The sequence below is a fragment of the Strongylocentrotus purpuratus genome, unplaced genomic scaffold (genome assembly GCF_000002235.5).
Source record: "Strongylocentrotus purpuratus isolate Spur 01 unplaced genomic scaffold, Spur_5.0 spur5_scaffold_3, whole genome shotgun sequence".
NCBI classification, from domain to species: Eukaryota; Metazoa; Echinodermata; class Echinoidea; order Camarodonta; family Strongylocentrotidae; genus Strongylocentrotus; species Strongylocentrotus purpuratus.
Window position 1 is genome coordinate 28,492,996 of NW_022145609.1, and position 11,842 is coordinate 28,504,837.

Genomic DNA, 11,842 nt, shown 5'->3' on the forward strand with positions numbered 1-11,842 from the left:
TTTTCATCATTGACAAACTAAGAATAACACTGTAGTACGTGTGTTTCCTTAAAAATTGCAAATATCATTGATGTAAACTGTTATAGCAGAATTTAAATAGCATGACCTATCTTTCAACAAAATACATTATTTCAGAGATATATGAATTAAAGGAAAATACTAAAATTAATCTTATACATATATATATATATATATATATATTTTTGTATAAACAAGTATATATGCTTTATATAATCTATATAGGACGGTGGCAATATACTATATACAGATTTCATAAGTACTGGTGTATACTGGTAGTTATAGAAAAGATAGGGGAGAACCAGTGGCGTAGACAGGTTCGTACACCTGGGGGGGATGACTCAGGGGCGGATCTAGCTTTTTGCTAAGGGGGGGGGTGACCAAAATAATGACGATGCAGAGCATCGTCCACGAGCCGCGAGCCGATTTTTGGGGGGGTGTTTATTTGAACCCCGTAAGTGATGTTTTCCTGGCATCTATTAACACAATGGAGACCATAAAAAGCAGTGCATGATAACGTCTTTTTAAATCAAGTAACAGTTAAATACACAGTTATATCCAGAGTTATCATGTGTTTGGTTAAGTTAATTACCAGATGAGTTGAATATCTTCTCACAATATTTGCACTTGAAAGGGTTTCTCTCCAGCGTGCATTCTTTTTTCTTTCTTTTTTTTTTTCACCGTGTGAATGCGGCTAATAACAATAAACACAATTACAATAATGATGAGGATTATTATTATCATCGTCATAATTATTATTATTATTAATATTATAATTGTTATCATTATTATTATTACTATTATTATCATCATTATGACTTATTAGGTAAGCAAATATCATTCCCCAAAACCTGGGGGGGGGGGGGGGGGATGATTGTACATGCCATCCCCCCCACCTTGTGAGGTGGGGGGGATGCATCCCCCTCATCCCCCCCGTTGTCTACGCCCCTGGGGAGAACACGTGAAGTGGGACATATACATGTATTATCATGTGACATTTTTAATATTTTGTTACTTTGTAAATATTTATTGTTGCCTCTTAATTTTTATATCGAATGTACTACAGATACTAGGCTACATTATTACATATAAGACGCCATCACAATATCTTTAGTTTTTATGCAAGTAATCATTCAAAAAGAGTTCTTCAATGGAGAGAAGTGGGCAATATGCAAATACCTAAGATCACTCTAGATGTATTTGTAAACACTGACAATTAAGACCTCTTGTACAATTTCAATAATGTGTACATTATAACGAGTTTCCACTGTAAAAGAAGAATTACTTTTTTAGTTATATGTTCATCCCGTTCTCCCTGATATGACCCACTAATGCAAACAATAGTTTGTCAATCGTAATTTACAAAATCATCACAGACTATATATAGTAACATACAATTGCAATTTTCAACTATGATATTATTGCACTGTATTATTGAGAACAAACTCTTTGCGTTTAACAATATTGATCATTTAGGACCGCTAAAGACAAAAAGTACCATAGCGCTTACAAAATTACAGAATGTGAAGAGAAACATAAAATTCATAGATTCATGAAATTAGGTAAATCACATTAAGATAAAGACCAGTTATGGTCTTGATTAATTAATTATAGCATTACAAATCTTTATCCTCAGTTTTCTTATGTATAACTGATTTTCTTATAAAATTAAAGATATGGCGTATATATTCAATACTGAATGAACGCCATTAAACTATTACCTACAACAACAACAACAACCAGTTTTGGTCATGCAATTGCATCGTGAAAGAAACGTTGTAGAATCGATCAGAAAAGGTTGATCATCTAGCATATAAGTATTGGTGTGTACTGCAAGGTTCTGGAATCATCAACATGATAAGAAATTTGGTCCAGTCTTCGTAAAGTTACAAGCACTGTGCACAGAAAGATGTATATGGGACTACACACACATAGACTCACACACCAATAGATAAACTAATTTACCAAATATATCAATTAGTAGGCGGTTTCTCAGCAAAATTTGTATGATCATGTAATAGTCAAATCATATTCTTTCACATGATTGGTAAATAAGAGCTTCCATTTCATTTTTTGAGAGGGGGGCGGTCCAAAACTGGTCTTTACCTTTAAGTTATTGAGGGAAAAAGTTTGTTTTTCAGGGATCTTTTGAAAGAGGCAAGACATGTCGATTCTCTAATGGAAAGTGTGATATCCTTAAATACCATTAGATGTAAGATTGTTGCATTAGGAGTGTACACAACAAGAAAAAAGAATAGTTTTACTAGAAATGACGTTTCCTGCTGAATAGTTCATTTTTTATTACTGACGTCACAAATAGTTGACCTTTCCCTAGGGGAAAAAATAAACTATTTGTTTTCTTCGACCCCCTTCCCCCCCCCCCCCCCCCCCCCCCAACCTGCTGAAACTGGCAAAATTCAGCAATTTACGCTGAGCTTTATAAACTGCACTACACTACTGCAGTACAGCGCCAGCTAAATATATTTAAATCCTTCAATGTTTCATTTGAGCCGTGCAATTTTCTTTCATTTCTTTTTTTAATTTGACGTGAATGTGAGTACGGTACATGTTATTACAAAAGTGTCCAAGGAATGATACAGGTGGAAGGAGGATATAAAACAAATATATAATGAATCATTCTCAGAAAAAGCTAAAACTATTTTTCAGAAACATCAATAGTACTTCTTGATGTATCATCGATGCAAATATATTTAGCTAGATCCTCAAGCGTCATTGTAAATTTGTGTACAGTATGAAAAAAGAATGGCCCCTTTTTAAAATGAAATATATGTATCCATGTGCATGTTAGCGGATATTGAATAGCATGATACTGAATTGAAAAGGAAAACTAGAAATTTAATTCGTCATGGGGACGAATTAGGTGGTCTGTCTTCAAGTCTTATGAGAGATTATAATATTTACTATATTGAGAAAGGGAGAAGTTATATAGACATGTAAACAATGATGATCATCATGATGATCATGATGATGATCTTGATAGTAATGGGGATGACGATGATGATGATCATGATGATCATGATGATGTTGATGATTATCATCAACAGACCACGATGACATCAGACTGAACAAAATTAGAGAAGATTTAGATAGCGTATAGTCTCAGCAACAACATACTCAAAAATCAACAAAAACCAAGCAGAAATAACAGCGATATTGCTCGCAAAAGACAAGAATGTAGAATCCAGATTTGAGAAAAAGTCATCTCCCATAAGGATTACACGCCAAAAGTAATGGATCTAGTGATAATAGGGTAATAATAAAGTAAATATGGTTGTTTATTACATTATTTGCAATTGTACGTGTTTTAATATTCAAAGGAGATGGTAGAGTGAAAGGTCAAAAAGAAAAAAAAGTGAAGAAAAAAAATTGTTGGAGACGCCCGGACTCGAACCAGGGACCTCGAGGTCGGAAGTCAAGTGCGTTACCGATATACCAAAACATTTCCCATAGAGATTACACGTAAACGGAAAATGGAATTATCAAATCCCACTTTGTATGTGAGATATGAGCATGATCCCGGCATCTGATCGAGAAATAAAGGGCACACTTGTGATAGCTTATTGTCTCAGCTACAACACACTCAAAGCTCAGCGTAAACAAAGATAAAACGACGGAGATATGGCTCGCGAAAGACGAGAATGTAGAATCCAGTTTTGAGAAAAAGTCATGTCCCATAGAGAATACACGCAAAATGTGAAAAATTGACATGCCTCCTTTAATCGCAAAAATACGCCATGATACCATTGTCAAAATGAAATATCGTGGTGACTGCTTTTGTAGAGAATATTCTCAGGTAGAACATATCAAAATTTGAAAGAAAATTGATCAATATTTAAAAAGATACAATCAATTTTCCAAAAATCTGCTGACGTCATAATATGCAAATTAAAATTTTGAGTTCGGAGGCCATTATGATGACGTCATGAGTTAATTGAGGGTCAAATTACACATGAAATCATATCTCCAACTCATGCTTTTTCCAACCATGATATAAAAATTGGGATCAATTGATTATCTGAAGAGCTATTTTGATTCTTAAAATGTCATGTTTTTGATCAAATTTGCATTATATTTCCCATAGCAGCACGCGCGGATTTTGAACTTTGACGCGCGCTCACGGCCTTATGAAAGGTCAAGAGTGACTGAAATTAATGTAAATTGTCATTTACGGTAAGAGGAATCTAAATCATGTAAAAAAAATTAAATTTGACTTTTTACGCGCGCTGTGAGCGCGCGCAACGCGCGCGGGGACACTTACGGACGGAAAATTTTGAAATGCTTAAAATGACCTGAAACGTGTGCAAACAAAATTTGGGACGAATTGGAGCATTTTAAAAATTTTAAGCGGGCGTACGTGCGCGTCGAGGTGCGCGCACGGATTTTGTTGACATTTTTAGTTGACCTTTGACCGGAAGTTGATGTATACTAAATATGGTTTATTTTTGATTACTCGTTATTGAGATATGATAATGACCTGATTTTTACAAAATGGCGCCTGGATGACGTCACGATGACCCCATGAACTTGAAAAAGGTTTCGGGAACTTCATATCATAGGGCCTGATGACTAGCAGAAATTTGAAGGAAATTGACCAGGTCGAGTTCGAGTAAACGTATACACAAAAAAAGTGTACGGAATAAATAAAAATAAATAAAGAAAGAATAAAGAATAAAGAATAAAGAATAAAGAAAGAAAATTCTAACGAAATCAATAGGTGATCTGTCATCGACAGACCACCTAATTACCAAACCTGACAGAAAAAACATTTTTGTTCCATCTAAGATTAGAATGAGTGTGAAAGAGTGTGGAATCGATAAATAAAAACGAATTATTAACATGATAGGAAGATATATAAATATTGCCAATCCGTGAACAAAATCACCAGCAGATAGCTAAACAAGTCAGATAAGGAAATTGTACAGTGCTTCCCAGAAAAAACGAAACCGAGAATTATCGATGTTTAATCATAACTTAATCACATGTATAATTAATAAATGAAACATATTTGGAAAGCTTAGATCCTCCTCTTTCATTTGATGCAACTCATTATGATGCATATTTCACGCATGGGTGATTATAATCAATTTGAAGAGAGAAAACCGAAAAGTCGTTTGGCGGGCGGTATCTGAATTTCAAAGAGAAAATCACATTTCTAGAAAGTTGAGTTTCTGCCCTTTCATATGACACCTCATTCAGGAAAAATAAGCGAGGAATAACAAAGTTCTGTTTGTTTAAAGTAGTGCTTGCATTTCTATAATTTGATTAAATGAATTCGTTTTCACTGGCTGCCTGCCGTATCAACAAACGTAATTAACAATTAACAAAAGACTTAACTCCGTTTCGTTGACAATCAGCCGTAGGCGAAAGACTTCATGCATGGCTGATTGTCAACGAAACAGGAGTTAAGTCTTTTGTCAATTCTGCTTTTTGCTACGGCAGGCAGCCAGTGAAAACAAATTTGTTTGCCAAAATTATGAAAATGTAAGGGCTACTTTAAAAAAACAGAACTTTGTCATTCCTTGCTCATTTTTCCTGATTGAGGTGTGATATGAAAGGGCAGAAACTCAACTTTCTAGAAATGTGATTTTCTCTTTGAAATTCAGATACCGCCCGCCAAACGACTTTTTTTTTCTGGGATGCACTGTATTGTCATAAATCTATAGGCATGTGCCATAAGAGCAGTTACTTGTAGCAGGGAACAGTCAAACTGAGACTTCTAAACCCTACTTGCATCGTACTGTATTGGAAATATTGAACATCAAATTCAAATCCATGTGCATGAAAATATATGTTTTATGAAATGATGCAGAAATCAATAATGAATAAATCAAATCAAATCAAACATTTGAAAATTCCCTCCTAGATATGAATGCAACAAAAGCTTTTGGACATTGAAATAGGTAAAAAAAAAAAAAACAGGCAGTTGATAAACCAATAGAATATCTTGTTGTGCTTCAAGTGGCATTTCATCATATTCATACAAGAATGATCTATAATGGATTGATCGGAGTGGAATAACGAAATAAATCAGAACCCAGGTGTCAGTCTCAGTGTCACAGTACTGCTACAGCTGCCTCACAACGACCTACAGTGATTCGACCTTGGTCAATCCAGATGTCAGTCTCAGGGTCACAGTACTGCTACAGCTGCCTCACAACGACCTACAGTCATTCGACCTAGGTCAATCCAGATGTCAGTCTCGGGGTCACAGTACTGCTACAGCTGCCTCACACTACCCACAGTCATTCGACTAAGGTCAATCCAGATGTCAGTCTCGGGGTCACAGTACTTCTACAGCTGCCTCACAACGACCCACAGTCATTTGACCTAGGTCAATCCAGATGTCAGTCTCGGGGTCACAGTACTGCTACAGCTGCCTCACAACGACCCACAGTCATTTGACCTAGATCAATCCAGATGTCAGTCTCGGGGTCACAGTACTGCTACAGCTGCCTCACAACGACCTACAGTCATTCGACCAAGGTCAATCCAGATGTCAGTCTCAGGGTCATAGCACTCCATAGTGTCCAACGTAGGTGGGGCAGTATTTGGTCTACTTGATCCTTTGCCGCCTACCACATAAAGTTTACCATGTGCTACAGCCACTCCAGCACATGCTCTAGGCATTATCATGGACTTCACTTTCATCCACTTGTCCTAAGAGAGTAAAAATGATTGTATTATAAGACTGACAATAACCAATTAAAAGAAACGTTCCTATGAGAATAACCATGAGAGTTATAGTATGGAAGGCCATATGTACAGAATCCAAGCTAACTTTTTTTAAGTTTCACTTTTAGTCTCCCTTCAGAATAAATAAATACTTCAGTATTTCCATTTTACTTTTACTCACTTTTGGTGCATAACATTATTTAAAAAACGAACTAAGACCCATCAATGTCTGTTCTTTTTGCTATGGTAAGGCAATTGACAGAACTCGCTTTTGGGCTTGACAACGAATAAATTGGTAAACAGTCATTATTATACTGAAACAGTCATTATTATACTGAAGAAGTAAGAACAAAGAGTTGAAGACAGAGAGAGAGAAAGGGGGGGGGGGGGAGGAGATGGTGAACAGAAGGATCTTATAGTAAGACAAAGTACTGCCTTTAGCTCTAAATTTTGTTATTTGGGAAGCATCAATTTTCGTGTTATTTACAATATGAACTGCAGGTTCTCAGTAAGTGTCAGCCTCCAGTTGTTCTAGTTCTAGCTGTATCTCAAGGTCAACAGCAATGTTACCCCGATGGCCTCAGAGCTTTTGGAGATAGATAGATGATAGGAACTGGACTCACCTCTAATAAAGAGTACCTTTCAACCGATGATAGGACATTCTTTGATGAGTTGTACCCTCCTACAACATAGAGGGCGTCGTCTAATACAGCCATTGCACACTGTGATCGTCTTGTACGCATGCTAGCAAGCTGAGTCCATTCTTTGATAACAGGATTGTAGCTCTCCACAAGCCTCAGTTCCGTACCAGTATCAGAAGCCCCACCAGCTAGGTATACTAGACCTACGTACAGTATCAATAGAAAACAAAAAGGGCAGAAAATGGTACCAAGGTCATCAAGTCTGAAACAGTTGAGAAAACTGTTATTAGTTTGTTTTCTTTGGCTCTCTGCACAGTTACAGTTATGCCACACGTGCATTTTTGCACTAAACGATAGTCAGCAATTGATGAAAGGGCTGCTTTGAGAAACACTTTGCAAAATTACAATTTCTGGGGGGTGTTTCACAAAGATCCTAAGTAGAACTTATCACTAAGTTGGCCTTAAAAATTATGGAGAGCCATTTGTAGCCTTAAAATGAAATATATTCAAAAGCAAAAATTCAATATTTTTGACTTTTTATAAATTCCACATCAAGAACTTGAAATCTTCTTGATGATAGAAAATATGAATGATTTGAATCAACATTTTATACCTTTCAAAATAACTTTTACAAAATATTTTAAAAGATGCTAACGGCTTTCCATAATTTTTAAGTCCAACTTAGAGCCAAGTGCAACTTAGGATCTTTGTGAAACACCCCCCCCCCCCCCCTGGTCTTGATTAGCTCTAAGGTAACCCTTTGAATACTGGTATAGATTGATATTGCACTAGAAACAGATAGATAATCTTGAAACCCTTGGTACATCTATCCCATTATAAATAAAGGCGGGGCAGAATGAGATTATGTTGTAGCATATATATGAATTAGAGAAGCATTCATATATGCAAGAAGAGATGAGATTACTACATACAATAATATATTAAAAGACAGTTAAAAATATTATTATTGTCATTCTGTTTTATTTACTAATGTATAGCGCTTTGAGCATGTTTATGTAAACGCGCGATATAAATATCAATATGTATGTATCAATGTATGTATCATGTATGTATGTATGATGACTTCTATTTTATTACATGTACATGAAAACATATAAGATCTTTATACCTTCATGAGAAACCACACCAAAGTTGCTTCTCAGGGATGCTAGCCTATCATGGACTGTCCATACATCATCGTCAGGGTCACATCTCTCGATGTCAGCTCCCATCTCTAGACCAACCCAGCCTCCAAATACATAGATCTTATTCTCTACCACGCACACTCCATGGGAGCTCCTGGGGCACAGAAGAGGAGACATCTTTGTCCAACAATTCTCCACCGCATCATATTTTTCCACATTCTGTGAGAGTAGAGACTCATGCTCACCACCTATGGCATAGACAGTTCCACCAAGTACAGCTGCACCGAACCCGCTACGTGGCTGCTGCATAGCAGGAAAGGGATGCCATGTTTGATCAAACGAATCGTAAAGTTCCACATCACTAAGGGTTGTTGTGTTGCCCCATCCTGACCACCCTTCACTGTTCTTTATGCAGTAGCCACCCATCACAAGCAAACGCTTCCTGGAGCTTTTACGAGGCTGGTAATACTTTGAAGGCAATAGAGACTTAGCATGTGAGACTTTGGTCGATGCCTGAGACTTTCTTCTTGGATGGTAATCCTGGAGGAGCTTTCCCGTTGCAATCCTCAAGCTAAGATCCTTACATTCCTCAACATACTTGAAGAGTTGAGCAGGCTGTATGATGGGTATCCTTACTGGCTCAAGAACCCTCACCAAATGTTTCCGTCGGTTTGGTGGATCATGTGATATCCAGTTCATGGCTGCTTCAAAGACCTCATATTCATTGTCCACTCGTAGGTCCTCACTCTGAAGGATCTCTATCAGTGTTTCTACATCAAGGTCAAAGAACTCTTCTTCACCTTTGACCTCACTAATCTTAGAGTGTATGTAAGCTCTACTCGCTGTACTAAGCTCTGGGCAAGATAAGGCCTGCGAAAACCTAGCAGACAAAATAAAAATAAAGTAACATCAGCGTTAGTCAAGATTATACATCAGGTTAAAGGGAATTTCTACACCAACACATTATACATGCATTATCAAAGATAAAACTTATTAATGTCTTTCAAGTTCCACAATAAGGACTATTAATAGCTGAAGGCCACCCAAAAGTTTTAATTGAACAATTTTTTTTCTTCTGGTTCACAAAGTGTTCTAATCGCTTTTAAATTCCTTTTATTGTCAATTACATATATCTACATCAGTGTCAACAAAAAATTTCCTTTATTAAGAAAAAACACTTATATTAGTATATCAAGGCAATGTTGTTACGACCCTTGATTTAAAAAAAACACAATTGTGCAGACTATTACAAGATCTCAATTATCAAAATTAAAAATCGCGCATGACCAAAGTTCACGTACTAACACTAAAAGCGCTTTAAGAGGAGAGCAAGAGACAGCATGTACAATTAAAGTGCCTTGCACTTTCACTGAAGATGGTAGTACTATCTACACAGTGTAACAAACTTTTCTTCTCCCATCAATGATGGGCATACTATCTTTCATCACATGATTTATTTTTGACCAATCGTAGAGCAAGATTCTTAGTATGTGCAATATAATAAACATTATTGCTCACCTTAAAAAACCAAGACAATTTGAAGAATGTAACTGAAGTTTGAGAAAAGATGCAGAAATTTGTTTAATTTCATTGAGTTGAAACATATCAGCTGCAAACAGCAACCCTTGGGCATTGCTTGTAGTAACATCAAGGTGACCTGTTAAAAATAGACATAAATTTTACTTTCTTATCACATAATCAAGACCCTTCATTTTCAGATAGTAAAAATCATGCTTTCAGCAAAGAAAAATCACTCCAATGCCTAAAACTAAACTAAAAGTCAACAAACTTACCCGGCCCATGTAACAGACAACTTACAACAAGTATGTGTTATCATTGGACACAATGTGGGTGGCTGGGGTAGACATCCATTTAAAGGTACTAAGTCCATTCAGGTTTTTACTATGACAGTGACATGACCTCACTAGAGCCCCCCTGACTCTTTCATCAAGAAAAAAGAGCATGGCATACGTAATTGTGTAGAGATTCAATTTTAAATGCCAGTTTTCAAGTTTACATGTCAGTTTTTTGTTATTGCTATTATTGCTATTATTATTATTGTTGTATTTTCTGTATTTTCTTTGTATCCTCGAATGTATTTATATATTGTTTATGTTGCTTGTATATGTATGTCACTTGCCAGTGGAGGACAAATTTTTGTATTTTTTAATCAGACAATAAATTATCTTGAATTTTGAAACTTGAACAATTAAAAAGTCTATCTGTTTACAGACTGTAGGAAGTAGTTTACCTGTGTATATGAATTCCAGCAAGTGCTCAAAGATGTTTGGTTGCACGCCCTGTATGTTGATGACATCTTGATGAGTCTCACTCAGTCCACTTGTAAGCAAGGCGTCAAAGTACGGACTACAAGCTGATAGGACCAATCGATGGGCCTGGAATAACTGAGGACCAACCTGGAGCTGGACATCACAGAAGATGTGATCTTTACGCAGTCTATCGAGTCCTTTGAGGATGGTGGAGGCATGGGTATCAGATCGATGCACTTGTGTTTCAGACATAGCCAAGCAGTCATTGCTTCTATAGGTAGTCAATCTATCTACACATTGGAACAATCAGAAACATGTATTGATTATATATTTGATGGATAACACCATTTTTCTTTAGAGGGAGAGAAAAAATGAAAGCCATGGATAAATCCTCACAAGAATTCTGCGACATTCCCGCTCACTTCTTTAGTTTTACACTGAACTAATTGTTATTTTCATAGTTGACATCAACTTGGCAAAGCGATATCAGCCCTTTACATACACTAGATAAAGTCAACAATGGATACATGCAGACAGGCACATGCAATTATGACAGGTACATTTCATTTGCCTCTACAAATAAATACACTTTGAAAAGTTTATCTCTTTTTAAGAATTGACATGGGGATGCAGTATATAAAACACACATTGCCTGCTTATTTCTGGTGTCATGGTTAAAACTCCTTGATGATCTTGAGACTGGACTTGGCCTATTGACATCGTCTCAGGGCACATTACAGTTTTGACATCACCCTTAATTAGGCAATTGTTTAAACTGTGCCTCTCACAGCACACCAGTCTGAACTGGTGTGATAGAAATAATTATTCATGTAACATCAAAGTTTTCTCCTCCTCCTACCCCTCTTTATTTTTCATTTTCTCCTTTCTTCTTCCTCTTCTCATCCTCCGGCCTCCTCCTTCTTTTTATCTCTCTCTCTCTCTCTTTCTTTTTTTTTTTTTTTTTTTCTTCTTCTTCTTCTTCTTCTTCTTCTTCTTCTTCTTCTTCTTCTTCTTCTTCTTCTTCTTCTTCTTCTTCTTCTTCTTCTTCTTCTTCTTCTTCTTCTTCTTCTTCTTC

The 11,842-nt window shown here is 36.4% G+C and overlaps 1 protein-coding gene across 1 annotated transcript; it reads right to left on the bottom strand.

Moving 5' to 3' along the window:
* Nucleotides 1-5,992: 5,992 nt before the first annotated feature.
* On the bottom strand, nt 5,993-11,072 carry LOC115928878 (actin-binding protein IPP-like). Its single transcript, XM_030996907.1, has 5 exons — nt 10,749-11,072; nt 10,016-10,154; nt 8,482-9,377; nt 7,335-7,555; nt 5,993-6,696 (listed from the first exon to the last, which is right to left on the bottom strand). Exons 1-5 carry the CDS (start codon nt 11,017-11,019, stop codon nt 6,472-6,474), a joined length of 1,752 nt encoding a protein of 583 aa, XP_030852767.1. The 5' UTR covers nt 11,020-11,072; the 3' UTR covers nt 5,993-6,471.
* Between the last annotated feature and the right edge of the window lie 770 nt (nt 11,073-11,842).

Bases quoted from the DNA above. Each gene is read 5' to 3' on its own strand.
- LOC115928878 (XM_030996907.1), bottom strand. From the start codon at position 11,019: ATGTCTGAAACACAAGTGCATCGATCTGATACCCATGCCTCCACCATC. The intron at 10,155-10,748 runs GTAAACTACTTC...TATTTTTAACAG, and splicing joins GCTGGAATTCATATACACAG to GTCACCTTGATGTTACTACA. The intron at 9,378-10,015 runs GTGAGCAATAAT...TTTGTCTGCTAG, and splicing joins AATTGTCTTGGTTTTTTAAG to GTTTTCGCAGGCCTTATCTT.